The sequence below is a fragment of the Lepidochelys kempii genome, chromosome 24 (genome assembly GCF_965140285.1).
Source record: "Lepidochelys kempii isolate rLepKem1 chromosome 24, rLepKem1.hap1, whole genome shotgun sequence".
NCBI classification, from domain to species: Eukaryota; Metazoa; Chordata; order Testudines; family Cheloniidae; genus Lepidochelys; species Lepidochelys kempii.
The window spans coordinates 4,020,803-4,039,558 of record NC_136403.1 but is presented as its reverse complement, the minus strand read 5'-3'; the positions used below and the strand labels follow the sequence as shown (position 1 = coordinate 4,039,558).

The window sequence follows — 18,756 nt, the reverse complement described above, 5'->3', positions numbered from 1 at the left end:
GGAGAGTGACGAAATGACTGCAAATCCCAGGGTGCCCAGCTTCCTGTCTCTGTGGGCAGCAAGGGCGTTTTGCCGCGGTGCACTCTGGGATTGGTAGTCTCCCCCGACTGAATGGGGTCCGTTAACCGCCCGTCTGCCGCGGTGCATTCTGGGAGTTTCAGTCTTCGTGGGAGGTGACGATGCTGTCGTCACTACCGGTAGCCGCGGTGCAGGCTGGGAGTGGTCGTCCCGCCTTTGGGTGAGTATGGACTCCACGTCCCGAGGTGCAGCGCGGGGACCCCCTTGCGGAGAGCCAATGGGGCTCGGCCGCGGTGCCCTCTGGGAGTTGTAGTTTTGTTGTGCTGAGGAGGGGGGCTCTCGGCGGCCATTAGCTGTGCGCGCGCTGGGCTGGCTGAGAGCGGCTGGGTCGGAGCCTTCGCCTCCCCTTTCCACCCGGGGGTGGAGCTGCCATGGCGGCCCGCGCGGCTTAGCCCCGCTCGCCTCCCCCCCAGCTCCGGGAACGGCGGAAGCGGGCGCGGCCTAGTCGCGCGGGCGGATCCCCGGGCTCGCGTAGCGGCCGCTGCCGCCCAGGGCTGCCCCTCGGCCGGCCGCGGGGCGGGGGCCATGTCCCTGGTGGCCTATGGCAGCAGTGAGGAGGAGAGCGATGCGGAGGAGGCCTCCGGCGAGGAAGAGGAGGCCCCCCCCGTCCAGCCCCCCCCGGGCAGGGGGCTCTTCTCTGTCCTGCCCCCTCCCAAGCTCCCCCTGCTGCCCCCCCACCAGCTTCTGGGCTCCGGCTTCCCCCTGCTGCCCCCGCCCCACGGGGGGCCGCCCCCTCCCTTCATGCTGGGGCCCCCTCCCTCAGTCCGGGGCTTCAGCACCCCCCCTCCAGGGATGAGCCCGGCCCAGGCCTCTGCTCTGGGGCTGGGCCTGCCTGAGCCAGCAGCCTTGGGGAGCCTGGCGGGGGAGCAGCCCAGGCTTGGGGGGCTCCCCCTGCCCCCGCCCAGGGACCCCGCTGGACTGAATCTCCCCCCTCCTGCCATGGCCTGCGCTGCTCCCCCCGGGGCTGGCTCCGGCCTCCCCAAGCCGAAGAAGAGGATTGCGGCGCCCGAGCTGCACAAGGGGGATGTGAGTATGAAATAAAGTCTTGTGTTCTGGGGATCCAGTGACGCCTCCACCCCGAGCGGGGGGTGCCCCCATAAAGAGGCGTCGCCCGTAAGGGAATGGGGGGCGCCCCTGGTAGGGGAGCACCCCCTGGGAGAGTATTCCTGCAACTCTCCCTGTCTTATTGGGGTGATCCTATGGCGGTTTCAGGCGACTGTGAAATGTTGTGCTGACCCCAAGCATCCTAGCACAAGAAGGTGCGGGGAAAAAAAGTTGACACTGACATTGCAGCGTCTCAGGGGAGACCTGTCCTAGCTGGCAACTCTAATCCTAAAGTGCTTTGCAGAATTAAGCTGGCATAGAAAGCTTATTTACAATCACAATACAGCAAAACTAGATTATCCGTAGGCTTGTTCGTTAGAAAAGTTAACTAGTTAATGAGTCGAAGCCTGAATCTACCAGTTTTGGAACGTCCAAAATAATTTGTATTTTGCTAGCCCAAATTTCACATCAAAACTAAAATTTGTTTATTTAAAACTAATTATCTGAAGGTTTTAGGTTCCCCCGGGACACTTAAGTAATAGGTTATCTGTAACTTGCCTTTGTGTTTTCATAGTGTCTCTGATCCCACTGGGTCCTTAAGCACCATGAAATTGCAACTGGTTATGTGCTGTACAATAGGGAGGGGAGGGGAATATTCTTGGTCAAGAACAGAGGGTAACCACTCCCGCAGAAAGTGTCATTCTCAGAGTATGCAGAACTAATGGGACCTCAGTTTCTCTTTTGAAAGAGCATCCCCAAAACTCACTTCTTTTACCGTAAAGGATTAGGGAGATAGTGTTGCTGGGATTCGAACCTTTGATTCTAGGACATACATATATCAAACCTAATAGTGAAACTAGTTGGGTTTGTCCTACTCTCATCAGGAGATACATTGGTTCAGCAATGCCTTCTATTCTGAAAGAATCTGTAATATTTTAGCATAAGGACTTAATTATAAACCATGTGTAGGAATGTGATTGATGTGTATACTAGTAAAATGCAACCTCCTCCTGAGTGGAAAGTGACAGCTTTTTGACAGTGTCCAGCAATCCTATTTAATAAGACTAGGAAAGGAAGTGGAAGAATATCCTAATCCAATTGCAGTTGTGGCAAAAGCTTAGGGAGGCAGATTGTAGTTAAACCCCACAAAGGGTCAGGACTTTGTTTTAGTCTCTATTCACTGGCACATTGTCTCCCTGTTCCGTCAGGGTGTTACCTATTTTATATTGCCTCTTGTAGGATGCAAAGAATAATCAGCAAAGTCCTGGAGAGACGACAGAGAGCTGCCTGTCTATTTTGAGACAGGCAGCTGCAGGAGGTGGATCCTGACTGTGAACTTATAAATAGTTGCAGGGATATAGTTGGTCAGCCAGCATCTTAGCCTTGGGAGAACTGGAACTGTGTCAATGTCAATTCCCCTCTCACCTTGCTAGGAGTCTGCAGGAATGGCATAGGGGACACTCCAGAGTGTATGCTGCTCTCCATAGTCTCAACAACTCAGGGCGCTGGTTTGGCTGTTAAGTGACCTAGCCTAACAAATTCCAGAGCCATAGATCCCTATGCCAAGATGACCAAAATATAAGATATGTGACAGAGAATATCTTGTTGCTATACCTTGGGACTGTTTATAGTGAACTTGAATTTAGTCAAAGCATTGGCAGGCAACAGGACCATTCAAATTCATTCTACTTCCCACTGCTTTGCAATGTGCATGTCTCCATCCCAGTTAGGATGATAGGGGGAGGAAATGGCTTCGCTTTAGGTGTGCTCCACTCTGTCCATCTCTAATATCCCTGTGTCATAATCCTCTTATTTCTATCCCTTCTGCTGGCTCCAGTGACGATGTACATCTGTTGGGCAATGCAATGTATTGATCAGTCTTGTTAGCAAACTAATCAGAAGTGTTCTCCTCTCTCACATCCCCTGTTTGCTCATTCCCTTCTTCACAGCATCTGGCTGAGAAACAGACATTTCATAATAAAACAGATGCCAACCTACTGCCGTAATGTTAATGAGGAGGCTTATTGACAACTCTTGTGGGATAGACTTACATGGAAGGGATCTGTTTCTTTTCGTGTATTAATCCATCCCACCCACCCCCATGTAGCAACATATTAACTTTGAACAGTTATGTGGCACAGATTATCACTGGTTGTTATGTTGATGAGTAAGGGTCAGTAAAAAGAAATGCATAAAAATGGGGCCATTCTTAATTTTTCACTACTCCATACCTCTTTTCCATTGTGACAATCGTCCTAATCCTTCAAACCCCCCCTCAAAATTCCATTCTTTCACCTTGCGTCCCAACCAGGGAATTCTACCTCAGTTTCTGCTTCAGCATATCAGAATTTACATGATGAGTTCTGTTTTAACTCTCCTTATCTGTTTACTTTATCTAGCTTCATGTTCTACATTTGTATAATTTAGGTAGTAAACTGGGCTATGTCTCCCTTAATCTCTGTAAATTGCCATGGAAAGCTATCGGACTGTATACCTCTTTAGGGCTGGATTCTCTTGTACAGTAAGGCCCCTTTATGGTGGCAGAGCGTGGAAAGGGGCCTAGAACGTAAGAGAATCAGTCTACAGACACTAATTTCTAATGGGACTTGGGTGTCCAAAACGTCTAAGCACCTTTGAAAAATCTCCATTCTAAATTACCAGATCCACAGTGTTATGAGTTTGTGTTTCCATTTTGGTTTACATTGTCTAAACACAAAAGCAGAGGGCTGTCAGTTTTGAGGTTGGCATTTTTTGTGATTTCAAAACAGAGCCTGACTTATAAAAGACTCAAACTGAGTTTTGCCTCAATGTTTTGTTTCTTATATTAAAAAAACAGCAGCAAAAAACTTTAAAATGCCAGAGCTGTTGGTACTCGGTGTACTAATCACTGGTGAGCAGCTAAATATGTGTAAGCTGTGCCTCTCATTTTCTCCCACTCACTCCTGCATTGTAAATGTATTAAAATGACAGGCTTAAAATTTTAAATCCTGACTTAATTTTAAGTAAATGGTTTTTTTTGGTCCACATACCATACAGATGAAATTGATCTTAAGTTGGACAAAACATTGTTCAGTTGCGTTGAAATTGCTCTTATGAGATTTAAAGAACTAATGCCAGTGTACTAGTTTATATAGCTATAGTTTTTACAGTAGCGTAGTGCTTTATACATGGCCATGTCCAAACTGCATTAGTTACAACTGTTGCTAAACGTAGCCGCAAGTAGCAGAGTCTTGCTTCCATTGTGGACAGTTTGCTTATCTCTCATGTAGTAACCAGGGCTGGCTTTCAATGAGACAGCACTTCTTGACCTGATCCTCATATCAGCTGGACTGGAGGTGAAAGAACTTCGATCTCCTACCGCTTGTTCAGCAGCTAGGGTCCTTGCAAATCAAAAAGCTGGCCCTACTGCTAACATGATCTCTTTGATAATGAGTACATTTATTCTATTTTTTTTTTTACTATCACAAGTGCTACTTAAATTGTTTTTTTTTTTTTTCTTTCTCAGTCAGATTCAGAGGAAGATGAACCAGCAAAGAAGAAAAACTCTCTTCAGGTAATGACTTAAAATGTAATTCTCAAACGTATACTTCCTGTGGAAGCAACTTGATTGTCACAATCTTGGGCTTACAGCTGGGGCCCTCAGGCAGCCCCCTATCAGGACTAAGGGGGCACTAGTGTACAGTAGCAAACTGCCAGAGTTCCTAAAGGAGACTATTTTTGTGGTATACAAGTATGGTATATTCAGGTTCTACAACAACTGGTTAGGCTGCTACTAAAACTTAATCAGGCAGTTGAATCAAGTTGCCACAGGTTAGATGACATATGAAACTTAATCTATAGTAGCAAACAGAATCATTGGCTGACAGTCAAGTCACTTGGAACTCTGAACCTGCTGCCAAGCCCATAAAAATGAGGGAAAGTAATAGAAAACCTGGATTTGTGCTGGAAATGGCCCACCTTGATTATCATACACATTGTAAGGAGAGTGATCACTTTAGATAAGCTATTACCAGCAGGAGAGTGGGGTGGGAGGAGGTATTTTTTCATGCTTTTTGTGTGTATATAATAAGATCTTCTACACTTTCCACAGTATGCATCCGATGAAGTGAGCTGTAGCTCACGAAAGCTTATGCTCAAATAAATTGGTTAGTCTCTAAGGTGCCACAAGTCCTCCTTTTCTTTTTGCGAATACAGACTAACACGGCTGTTACTCAGAAAAATTATTGTAAACCCAACCCTGCTGCTTTTGAGATCGAGGCATTTCATTGACTTCAAAATGGATGGCCTTTTGGTCAAGGCACCGGAATGGGACTTGGGAATTGTAGGTTCAGTTCCTGGCTCTGTCACAGACTCTCTGTGACACCTTGGGGACTTAGTTCCTGATCCTGCAACTTCTTGCACTTTGGCAGCAAGACCCCCAAGGGTCCATTTCTTTATTACTTAGCCAAATTACTTAGACCTCCACTGACAAGCTGGATACTTCAGTGTTTTCAAACTGCCAGCCAAGAAAACCCTATCTCCAGAGATTGGTGGTAGTTCCTAATAGAAGCAATGTTTAGAAAAGCGTAGTGTATTTGCACCTGCAAGTAGCTTGGATAAACAGGAGAACTGAAGGTAACAAGTTTATTGCTTCCTGTCCTATATGGGTCTAAACATTGTTCAGGAGCGGCTGATCTATTTAAAAACACCGGTCGTGAGAGGCAGTGTGGCCTAGTGCATAGAATCTGGGACTGGGACTCAGGAGACCTGGGTTCTTTTTCTGGCTCTGCTACTGGCCTGGTGGGTGACCTTGGTCAAGTGGTTTTACTGCTCTGTGCCTCAGTTTCCCTTCTGTAGAATGGGGATAATGATAGTGACCTCCTTTGTAAAGTACTTTGAGATCTAATCACTGCATGCTAAAAAGCATGGTGCTGTCGGGACAGTCTTTAGTGTCTTGCTCCCCCCAGTATTCTGCCTCCCATTGCTTTCAGGTGTGAACTTGATGATGGAATTTATTATGACTTATATTACAATAGATCTGAAGGGCCCCAGTCGTGGCTCAGGGCCTCATTGTGTTAGGATGACAAACACAGCAGAGATTCTCCCAACCCTGACCACTTACACGCTATTCATGCTTAGATTGCAGGCCTGCAGGGTGAAGACTAAGCTGTGTGGTGTGAAAAGCTGGCACAAACGCACAATTCTTCAATCTTTCCCTTACTTGCAATCAGCCTGTATATATGAAAGTTGGATTAAACCCCAAACTGGAGGGTCTAAGGCAGTGGTCTGGTCTAAGGTATAAGGTATAAGTATAAGGTATAAGTGATCAAATACCTTTCTTAAAAGGTTTCTTTAGGATAATGCTCTGAACAGTGCTTTAATTTGGAGAACATAGACTGATGCCTTTGAGAGCTATACGTTCCCTGAAAAGCCCTCTTATTTTTGGATAAGGAAGCCTCTGGCATTTTTCCCCTCTCCATTGTAGAAGTGAAATAAAGCTTCAGTTCACCGCGCTAGCATTCAGCAAAACCCCTTACAACCCTTCCTGTTGCTCTGGTCTGTCAGATTTTTCTGTCACTGCTTCAGAGCAGAATATAGCCTCCTTTGTATCTCAGGCCAATGTAATTTTCAGTCCCTGCAGTGCACGCTGAGTAGTGGGGGTGCCCATTGGCAAGATTAGATAAAGTGAAATGGGGGTAGATATTGAGCACTGAGTTAAGAAAATATAAACTCGCTCATCTATTTTCTTGTCTCCTGTTTTTATGAACCATATTTTCTGAATGAAACCATCAGGGACTCAGCGAGGGCTCTGGCTTGTCTGCTTTGCTTCCTCAACCCAAAAACTTGACAGTGAAAGAGACAAACCGGTTGCTTTTGCCCTATGCTTTCTCGAGGAAAGCAGCAGAAAATGCCTCTGAGTCAAAACCAGCTAAGGCTCCAATCTCCTCCTCCAAGCCAAAACCTCTGTCCAAGCCAGCAGTGGCCACGACTCCTTCGCCATCTGCCATCAAGGCAGCTGCCAAGAGTGCTGCCCTACAGGTGACCAAGCAGATCACCCAGGAGGAGGATGACAGTGACGAAGAGCTAGAGCCAGAGAACTTCTTTTCTTTGTCTGACAAAAGTGAGCCCAGCGTGGTCAGCGCGGAGACGTACGTGTATTCCGGCACCGTGGTGACAGAGGATCTGCCCCCTGGGACGGAGCCAGAGCCTGAATTCCAGGATGCTGCCGCAAATGCCCCTCTGGAGTTCAAGACGGCTGCGGGTTCAAGCACCACTCAGCACAGCTGGGCCCCCAAACCCGGAGAAGACTATGGCAACCAGCCATTTAACCAGTTCCCTGGCTACAGCGATGCCAGTGCCCCGGGGGCATACTATCAGGTAAGAACCAGGATTACCAATGGGCAAAACACAATGGGCTTGGTTTAAAAAGTAGCCTTTGAATTGGTGCAGGTTATAGCCTTGGAGATTGAGCCTGTGCGAACTCTTTCAGGCTAAACAGCCCAGCACACTGAGGCCCCTGCTGTGAGGAGGTCTCAAGGCATGACTACAGTATAAATGTTTACCTGACTTTTGAAATGCATCCACAGAATTGCACCTGCCATTGTCTGGGTGCAAAATCTGGGGCCTGTTCAAAGCCATTTCAAAACCTGGGGGCAGTGTCTGAGACAGGATTGGTTCTTACTGATCCAGCAGGAGGGTTATGCTGGGGAGGTAGCAGTTGAGTACATGTAGCCAATAATAGATCTTAAAGGGGGGAAATGGTGTGTGTGTCCTATTTGCTGCTTCATAATGTCTGAAGGTGGGCTAGAAAGTTCTTTAAGGTCTTTAGGGTGGTTTTTTTAACTGTTAGGTTAAGGAAATGAGGAAGCATACACCACACCCAGCTCACACTGCAAGGGTAGTTGTGCAGGTTGAATGTAGTTCCCAGAATGGGATCCTAGGAGTTACCATCTCTGCTCTTGCAGAAGGTCCCCTGGGTTCTTGGACTTGGTTTTACTACATCCCCAAATGACTGTCATTAGCACAGCACCTCCTCACACTGTACTGGGGTATTGGTTTGATTGGCTCTTCCTACTGAGTTAGTATGTACTGAAATGCCAACCCTTCTTCTAGAGCCTTCGGAGTCTGCTTTTGTAGTCTCACCTACCAGCATTAACCCCCCATTAATCTACTTTCCACATGAAGCCCAAGGGCAGGGAGAAAACATTAACAGATTGTCTGTGTAGTGGAGTTCAGGAGCTCCCCAAATATTTAGAGTCCTTTTGAGTGCAGGAGGAAATCCACATGTGTCAGTTTATACTGAAAGTAGGGAAAGGTGCAGTGGAACAGTACATCAGAATGTTGGGATGGGAACACTTGAGGTGGGGTTGTGAAAACACAAAGCTATGGCTCTAGCCAGAGGGGAACTGATTGCAGTCTAAGGTAGTAGTCGCTACGTACACATGTGTAAAGTGCCACTCAGTCCAATGGCGCTGCCAAAGTAGTGATGAACTAGGGACAAGTGCTTACAGCAGGATGCAGTCCCCCTGAGTGGGGAAATAAATTCTCTTGTTGGGCTCAGGGCAAGGCACGTGCATGCCTCCTCATGGGCATCAACAGGCTAACACACCTCTAAGGTCAGGTGATATCTCTGAAGGCGGCCTTTTAAAGGTACCTCATCCTGAGGGCATCTGGTTCCAGATCCAATGCTGCATCTTGGTATCTGTGTCCAGTTTTGTTCCAGTAGCTGTCTGATCACACCTTGATGACAAACCTATTCTCCTCTCGATTACAGGATTACTACCCCAGTGGCTATTACCCAGAGATGGATCCAGCCCTAGGACCAGCACAGGAGATGAGCACCGATTCGTCCTTCATGGATGATGAAGCGGTTGGCATTTATTATATATCCTACCACAGAGTTCACATTTAGATGCTATGGGGTTATAGGAACATAGGATCTGCTTGGCAGCTCAAAACACTGACCTCTCAAGCCTGGTGCCTTGCTACTTGCCATGGCAGATCTGGCTGTTGTTCTTTCAGGTCTAGTGTCCTGTTATGGGCAGTAGTCGATACCTGCTGCTGCCCACTTCCGCTCCCTTAAAGTACACACAGTCAGTCTGGTAATACCATATGTCATGGGGAAAAGGAAGAATTCCTTAAATGTAATAATAATACATTTGCTTTAAATGGTGTTGAGTGCCTTACAAAGACATTACCCACCCCCATCCTCCAATCTGGATAAGCAACATAGCCAAACAAGAAACGATCATAGAATATCAGGGTTGGAAGGGACCCCAGAAGGTCATCTAGTCCAACCCCCTGCTCGAAGCAGGACCAATTCCCAGTTAAATCATCCCAGCCAGGGCTTTGTCAAGCCTGACCTTAAAAACCTCTAAGGAAGGAGATTCTACCACCTCCCTAGGTAACGCATTCCAGTGTTTCACCACCCTCTTAGTGAAAAAGTTTTTCCTAATATCCAATCTAAACCTCCCCCACTGCAACTTGAGACCATTACTCCTCGTTCTGTCATCTGCTATCATTGAGAACAGTCTAGAGCCATCCTCTTTGGAACCCCCTTTCAGGTAGTTGAAAGCAGCTATCAAATCCCCCCTCATTCTTCTCTTCTGCAGGCTAAACAATCCCAGCTCCCTCAGCCTCTCCTCATAAGTCATGTGTTCCAGTCCCCTAATCATTTTTGTTGCCCTTCGCTGGACTCTCTCCAATTTATCCACATCCTTCTTGTAGTGTGGGGCCCAAAACTGGACACAGTACTCCAGATGAGGCCTCACCAATGTCGAATAGAGGGGAACGATCACGTCCCTCGATCTGCTCGCTATGCCCCTACTTATACATCCCAAAATGCCATTGGCCTTCTTGGCAACAAGGGCACACTGCTGACTCATATCCAGCTTCTCGTCCACTGTCACCCCTAGGTCCTTTTCCGCAGAACTGCTGCCTAGCCATTCGGTCCCTAGTCTGTAGCTGTGCATTGGGTTCTTCCGTCCTAAGTGCAGGACCCTGCACTTATCCTTATTGAACCTCATCAGATTTCTTTTGGCCCAATCCTCCAATTTGTCTAGGTCCTTCTGTATCCTATCCCTCCCCTCCAGCGTATCTACCACTCCTCCCAGTTTAGTATCATCCGCAAATTTGCTGAGAGTGCAATCCACACCATCCTCCAGATCATTTATGAAGATATTGAACAAAACCGGCCCCAGGACTGACCCTTGGGGCACTCCACTTGATACCGGCTGCCAACTAGACATGGAGCCATTGATCACTACCCGTTGAGCCCGACAATCTAGCCAGCTTTCTACCCACCTTATAGTGCATTCATCCAGCCCATACTTCCTTAACTTGCTGACAAGAATACTGTGGGAGACCGTGTCAAAAGCTTTGCTAAAGTCAAGAAACAATACATCCACTGCTTTCCCTTCATCCACAGAACCAATAATCTCATCATAAAAGGCGATTAGATTAGTCAGGCATGACCTTCCCTTGGTGAATCCATGCTGGCTGTTCCTGATCACTTTCCTCTCATGCAAGTGCTTCAGGATTGATTCTTTGAGGACCTGCTCCATGATTTTTCCAGGGACTGAGGTGAGGCTGACTGGCCTGTAGTTCCCAGGATCCTCCTTCTTCCCTTTTTTAAAGATTGGCACTACATTAGCCTTTTTCCAGTCATCCGGGACTTCCCCAGTTCGCCACGAGTTTTCAAAGATAATGGCCAATGGCTCTGCAATCACAGCCGCCAATTCCTTCAGCACTCTCGGATGCAACTCGTCCGGCCCCATGGACTTGTGCACGTCCAGCTTTTCTAAATAGTCCCTAACCACCTCTGTCTCCACAGAGGGCTGGCCATCTCTTCCCCATTTTGTGATGCCCAGCGCAGCAGTCTGGGAGCTGACCTTGTTAGTGAAAACAGAGGCAAAAAAAGCATTGAGTACATTAGCTTTTTCCACATCCTCTGTCACTAGGTTGCCTCCCTCATTCAGTAAGGGGCCCACACTTTCCTTGGCTTTCTTCTTGTTGCCAAAATACCTGAAGAAACCCTTCTTGTTACTCAACATCTCTGGCTAGCTGCAGCTCCAGGTGCGATTTGGCCCTCCTGATATCATTCCTACATGCCCGACCAATATTTTTATACTCTTCAGAAGCAGTATTAACATTGACTGATCTCACACCAGTCCCCAGAAATAAATAAATTTCCCCTGCTAAGGAAACTAACTCTGGGTTGTAAGTCAGGGGAGATCTGCTGCCTTTGGTGGAGCTACAGTGGTTTATGGTGAAGTCAGTGGAGCTACATCAGCTGAGAATCTGGCCTTGTTGCCTGTACGTAAGAATGATCATACTGAGTCAGACCAGTCGTCTATCTAGCCCAGTATCCTGCCCCCCGGCGGTGGCCAATGCCAGGTGCTTCAAAGGGAATTAACAGAACAGGGCAATCATCAAGTGATGCATCCTCTGTCCTTCAGTCCTAGGATCTGGCATTCAGAGGCTTAGGGACACCCAGAGCATGGGGTTGCATCCCCAACCATCTTGGCTAATAGCCATTGATGAGCCTATCCTCCGTGAACTGATCTAATTCTTGTGTTTATGTCCTTGGAAGAATGTTTGGCAAAGCCTGTGGCCCTGACCACTAGGTATGGTATTAGACTTTCCTGCCTTTTTCCCTCTTATACTAGTCCTCGTTATGAGATCACTGATTGCAAGATGGGCAGCTCAGAAGCACTTTTTCTCACACCCCAGCCCCTTCCAGTGATCTTTAGATCTTCTGCTCTGGGTGATCTGGTTTGCTTTATAAGCTGATATCAGATATTTCCAACAGGAGACAATCCAGCAAGTCCAGCGTAATCTTCACTCAGGATGTAGCAAGGAGTGGATGTCACACACAACACGGTGTGGTGTGCACAGGTGCTAGTTGGCTTACAACTGCAAAGCAATACAAAAACTGCAGCTAAAGGACCTTGGATCTACCTTACTTAATGCAGCAATGTGCTTCATTCATGTTCCAGGGCTCAGCAGCTTCAGCTCAAAATCCATTTGAAATGTACCACAGACTGCTGCCACTCTCCAGAAACTGCCAGCAAAGCTGGCATCTGGAATCGAACGATGCTGCAGAAAGCACTGGCTGTTGTGTGCAATTCCCTTCCAGCAACCTCAGTTCATTTCATATGCCACCCCCCTGCTGTGTTGTTTTGGAGACCTGTTCAGTTGTGTAAGGTGCATTTGCCAGTGGCAACATTTTCAGTGCTTCCTTGACTCTTAGAGTGGAGGGTGTGGAAGCCAGGACTGCTCAGTTCTATTCCTGGCTTTGCCAGTGGCTACAGGCAAATGTCTTCACTTGCTGCTGTCTCTCCATATTTAAAATATATTTCCCTACCTCATGGGTTAGGTGTGGGGGAGAGAGTTTGTGGGGCTCACTGTAAAGAGCTTTGAGATCTGTTGATCTGTAGAAGAGCAGAGTTATACTATAAACAAAGAACTCTCTGACTGGGAAGATGAGCATGGTTGTGGCCCAGCACCTCAGATGATAAGCTGGATCATTCCAAGCCCCAGTCACCTTTGTTTGGTACGGTGTATCAGAGCCATGTAATATGAGCGTAATTCTCTTCTGACCTTTGTTTTAATTCCTCTCTCAGTTCAAGCGTCTCCAAGGTAAACGGAACCGTGGGAGGGAAGAGATCAACTTTGTGGAGATCAAAGGGGATGATCAGCTGAGTGGAGCCCAGCAATGGATGACCAAATCCTTAACAGAGGAGAAGACCATGAAATCTTTCAGCAAGGTATGAATAGGATGTATTGCCTAGTGGGTAGAGCACTGGACCAGGATGCAAAGGGCCTGCCTTCAGGTCCCAAGTCAGCCCCAGACCAGGGGCAAGTCATTTCATCAACCTTGTGTCCCAGTTCCCCATCTGTAAAACGGGGATGTTGAGGATAAAATCCATTAATGATTGTGAGCCGCTCAGGTGCGGGTCAGATAAATAGATGGGTAGCAGAGGGATGGCAAGCCACGGGGCTGCTGTTCGGCTGTCCCTTCAGAGCCTTAGGGAACTTGTTTTCACCTCTCTGAATTGCATTGGTGAGACCAATACTGCATTCATTTCTTGTGCTCACGTTTTGAAAGGAATGTTGAAAAATTGGAGAGGGTGCAGAGAAGATCTACAAAAATGATTTGAGGCCTGGAGAAAATCTCTTACAAGTGAGAGACTTTAGTTGATCGAAAAGATCAAGAGATGACTTGATTATGGTGTAGAGCACTTAGATGGGGAGAAAACACTGCGTACTCAAGGGCTCTTTAGTCAAGCAGAAGGAGACAGAACAAGAACCAATGGCTGGAAGTTAAAGCCAGACCGATACAAATTAGACATAACATGCACCATCAGGAGCAAATGGCCAAGAGGAGTGGTGGATTCTCCATTTTTTGAACTTGTCACATCCGGACTGAATACTTTTCTGGAAGATGCTTTAGCCAAACACAAGTTATTGGGTTCAACACAGGGGTAGCTGGGTGAGCGTCTCTGGCCTTCGAAATACATGAGATCAGACTAGGTGATGTAGTGCGGTCCTTGTGGCCTTACAATCTGTGAATCTAATGTAGAGGGGACTAGAAATTAAAGGATACGCCTTTCCAGTTATCCAGCTGCAAAGGGAAGGGCATCTGGGAAGCAGTCAGGCACGCAGTGCGGCCGGTATGGTGGTGCCGTACCCAAGCTGATCACTGGAAACCAATGGTCATGGGACAGCAATGAAATTTGCAGGGAGGTTGTTGGGAATGAACAATTGAAGCAGGAAAGCTCTGGAGACGGCCCCAAAGTGCTACTAGACTTTGGGATAAAGATACCAGAGAGGCAGTTTGCGTCTGCCTTCCCCAACCTCAGTGCTCTGAGTTCAAACCCTGTCAAAGGGAGGAGAGGTAGGGCTGTTTGCTCCTGTAATGGAGCACCTTGAGAACTTAACCCACAGCTAGCTCACTGCTCGGGGTAGGGACCATGCCTTGATTTGTAAGGCACTTGGATCTACAGTTATGTAGGGAGTATGCAACCCTGTATAGAATAGAATGGGAGATCTGGGTTCTATTCCCAGCTTGGCTTTGACTCTTCGTGATCTTGTAACCCATTTCACTTGTCTCTGCTTCCATTCCCCTCTCTGTAAAATGGGTATAATGCCTAGCTTCTGTATATGTTGTGAGGCTTAATCGGTTTTCATGAAATTCACAGCTCATGGAGGAAGGTGCTGTTTAAGTACAAAGTAATTAGGCACAGCATGGCTGCAGAGCATCTTGAAACAGGTGCTTAGCCCCAGTGTGTGAGCAGTGAAGACTGACTAGAAGCTGCCTCAACATGGGATCTGTTGTTTCATACATTCCAAGGCCAGAGGGGATCATCATGACCATCTAGTCTGACCTCCTGTATAGCACAGGCCAGAGACCTGCCCCACAGTCATTCCTTTTAAACTAGGGCTTATCTTTTAAAAGAAAAAAAATCACCAGTGATGGAGAATCTACCACAACCCTTGTCAAGGGCTTTAAAGCAAACCAGACACTTCTGGTTTCTGCAGCATTGGTTTCTGTCCATGTGACACCATTCCTTGCTGATTTCACTAGCCGGGGCAGTATCCTTCCAGCACTGATAGTCATTTTGAATTTGTTTTTTCTTTAGAAAAAAGGAGAGCAGCCCACAGGACAGCAGAGAAGAAAACACCAGATCACGTACCTGATCCACCAGGTCAGCTGCCTACCATGGGTGTGAAAACAGCCCTTGACAATGTTACAAATGTGGTATCAGTTAAGAGCAGAGAGTATCAGTGGAAATGAGCTGATGGAGTCAATAACTTCTGCAGTTACAAGAGAGAGGCCCCCCAGTGTGTCCTACATCAGGCAGACCTCAATCTATGCACGAAGAATTCCCATTGAAACCTGCAGTGGTTTTGTGGGGGGAATTGAGGGCTGCAGCAAGCTGTATGGGGCAGAGGCCAGGGCTTCCTTTGCTCCTTGCACAGAACTGAGACCACTGTTAGTGCATCAATAATTTCTGCCCTTGGGTTGAATCCATTTGTGGTGTCTTCTGAGATTCCCATCCGAGCCCCGAACATTCCTCATCTCCCTCTCAACTCCTGTGTGCCATGCATCTGCCAGAAAGGGTCATTAGAGGGTAATGCAAGTCGCTTCTGTTCTGCCTGTTTCCATCCTCCCCAGCTGGGGTGAACGTGCTGCCTCTGTTGTGCTGTGCTGGCTGGTATATGTATGGCTGATCTGCAGAAGATAAAAGCCCTAGGAGATGATGACAAAGCCACGTGGTAGAGGAGAGTGCAGTGACACCATGTGTGTCTGGAATAGCAGACAGCCTTGATGCTTGTCTGAAGTCACGATTTTGTTGCTCCATGAGCGAAAGCTCAGCCAAGGAGCTTTGGCACCAGGCTAATGGGGTTATGCCTATGGCATAGGGAAACCGAACAACAGAGGTAGGTCGAGAGGGTTCATGCAAACAGTCTACAGCCTGGACCTCCCTTTGGCAAGCTTGGCAGTAAGTGCGTCAAGGCTGGTTCCTGTGCAACTTCTCTGGATTCCCCAGACGCTTGATTAGGTGTGCCAGCCTCTCAGTGGGCAGCACAGCTGTAACACTAGGAAAAGCCATGCCCAGGCCAGAGGGAAAGGTGAGGATCCTGACAGACAGTACCTCCTAAAGGCATTTCTGGTAGATCCCAGATAACTCCCCTGACCTCCCCCCCTGCCACCCCCACCCCACCGGCAATCCTCCCGCCTCATCTGGGGCTGTATGTAATGGGGACCAAATGCAGAAGCCCGTCGTGTCTTGCCACTAGATGGCAGAGGGTCTCCTGTTGCTGGGATATCATCGCCGTCACTTCTGGCTTCCTGGCTGGAGGGTGAGGGTGTCTGTGCAGTTGTGTTCCTTAGGAGAATATTTTCTCCTCCCACCTGAGACCCAGCACCCTGATGTGGAGATTTAGAGAGATGGTTTGTCATAGGTTTGTGTTTGGAGGTCAGTGGTGTGAGGCCACTGGGTTAGCCACCCACTGTTAGAGCTGGCTGAAGGGAGTGTTGACTAGTGGTTAGAACGGGGGCCTGAGAGTCTGGACTCCTGGGGTCTTTCCTGGCTCTGTGGCACATTAACCTACTGTGGCCCCCGTCCTCTCAGTATGCGGAGTGGTGGAATGCCTGCACCACTGGGCTTTTGAGACTTGATGCCTGTCTGTGATTGAACCTCTTGGGGAGTCTCCGAGGTGAAACCTCGAAAGAACTTGCTGCTGCAGGAAGTGGTTCTGTAGAATCAGCACTGAGCCAGTGTCCCAGCACAAGTTGAAGGGTGCTGTGCTGCTGTGGATGGGACTTAAACCACAGGGCCTGGCCACTTGGGGCCACTTAAGGACCCCATGACACTTTTCATATGACTAGGGACTCCGAGCATTGTTCCAGCTTGGCTTCTCTACATCAAGATCTCTATCAGGATATTTATATTACACCAGTGGTTTTCAACCTGTGGTCCACATACCCCTGGGGGTCTGAAGACTACATCTAAGATTTCCAAAGTGGGCTGCATCGCCCTTTGACATTTTTTAGGGGTCCACAAATGAAAAACAATTGAAAACCCATAACCGTGGTACCAGAGAACTAACTAAAGTGCTCTGAGCTTCTCATTGTGAAGTGACAGAGAAGGGCAAAGGACTATTAAAACAATGAACAACTGTTCTGATTTTGATCTATTCTCCACCCCCTTTTCTGCAGGCGAAGGAGCGAGAGTTGGAACTGAAAAACACATGGTCCGAAAACAAACTCAGCCGGCGTCAGACCCAAGCCAAATATGGATTTTAGTACCTCTCCTATTTTGTGGGCATTAGCCCAGATGACCTACCATGTCAGACTCCTCCTGGCCTACCAGGAATTGAGGAGGCCCCTGGATCTAACTGTGTGGGTGGGAGGATACAGCACTCCCTGTCTGTAAAGAGAAGGGTTAAATACTAACCATTTCTGAAACCCACGCTGTAATTTTTTTAATGATAATGTAGAAGGCTCAAATCAAGTCTGGTTCGTGCAGCTGGGGACTCTAGCACCGGACAGCCACAGGCTTGTCCAAAGAGGACATGACTGGCGCAAAGTTTTGAGCTCTCATCCTGTAGGTGTACAGACTACCAATTTTTTTCTTTAGTCACCAGAACCTTAGGTAGAGTCTCAATAAATTTCCAAGTCCAACACTGCTCCTTTCTTTGGACCTACCGTGTGTCAAGAGTGTAATTTCCTTTCTGAAAGGCAGTTTCAAGGGCAAACTTTTTGTATTATTATTATGACTATTATTTGAAAAACCCTTTGGGATAGTTCAGTTTGTACTTGTGTAGACACATTTCTCTTCTTACAAGCAATCTCAGCAGGTTTGAAGTGTGTCTGGTTCTTTTGTTTTCCTTGCCATGCCCTCCTGTAAATTTTGAGTCACTTTTGAGGGGACATTTTTGTTTTCAAGGTCGATGTTGGCTAAGAAGACGGTGCTTGTTTCAGTTTGAAAACAGCGCACAGATACCCCCAATCTCTGGACTCCGCGGAAGATATTCTGGTTTCCTCTGCCAGCACAAGAAGCTATTGTAAGCTCTATGGGGTAGGTGTGGGTGTCCCCAAGCCAAGGCCCAGAGCGCTGTAAAAATCTGATGCAAATGCTAGTTGAATCCAAGTATTTCTGGGGTGAGTTGGTGCCCTGCAGCTCGCAGCGAACTGAAGTCACCACAGTATTTCCTGTAATAATCCAAACCTAGGCAAAAGCTGCCTACAGCACAAATTTTTAACCTATCCGCCTATCTCTATAACGCCTAGTTCCTGCTGAGGCACCAACTCTGGTTTAAATGTTAACTCCACCCACCTGGCTGGAAAAGGGAGGCAATGTCTTGACTTAAACTTGTTTCACAGAACACTTGAAAAATGAGTTTCTTCATTTCACTTAAGATGGTGGACTTCCCAGAGGCAGAGACGGGCATGTCTGCAAATAGTACACAGGCTAGCTATTCAGATATGTGTGTATCTGTTCATTCTTGCTGGCCTCACTTCCTAGTTCATTGTTTGCTGCTGAACTCTTACGATGCTGAAGCAAGGAGCGAGTCGGTCCAGTTCTTTAAGTTACATTCCCGACATCAAAGGTTTTATTTGTTGTACCACAACTAAAGCAGTTAATTGCGGCAATTCCATTGAGGAAAACGCCAAAAGGCACCTTGCTCCCGTCTACCCTGTTCCCCCCCCTCCAAAGAAAAGGACGTGGTAAATGAAGTCTGACAGTATTTTAAAATCAGATTTATAGGTTAGTTCCCTGGATGTTTTAGTACTTTGCAAAGCCCGTTTTGAGTGTTCCAATGACCAGAATAAAGTTACTGTTGAGTAATTTATTCCTATCTTATCTGTACAGTGAAATCCTCTGAAAAGAGATTTGATAAAGGAATAAAACTTTTAAACGAACCAAACCACCCCTCTGGTTGCCTCTCCAGGGGATGGGATTGTTCACACCCTCTTGTCATTCTCAGGAACTGGACTGGCACAGGAGTGATTAGATCTTACCAGTTTTAATACTGAACCCACAGGGCCTGACTCCTGTGCACCAAGGCCCGGTTGCACCCTACTGGCATGGAGCTTTACAATGGATACCGCTGTAACTTACACCCACTTTAAAGCCCCTTTCC

At 47.4% G+C, this 18,756-nt stretch overlaps 1 protein-coding gene across 1 annotated transcript; it reads left to right on the top strand.

Moving 5' to 3' along the window:
• The first annotated feature begins 320 nt into the window (after positions 1-320).
• PRCC (proline rich mitotic checkpoint control factor) lies at positions 321-17,312 on the top strand. The gene is made up of 7 exons (XM_073322473.2): positions 321-1,104; positions 4,628-4,675; positions 6,895-7,479; positions 8,876-8,971; positions 12,726-12,869; positions 14,745-14,810; positions 16,829-17,312. Exons 1-7 carry the CDS (start codon positions 604-606, stop codon positions 16,913-16,915), a joined length of 1,527 nt encoding a protein of 508 aa, XP_073178574.1. The 5' UTR covers positions 321-603; the 3' UTR covers positions 16,916-17,312.
• The last annotated feature ends 1,444 nt before the right edge of the window (positions 17,313-18,756 follow it).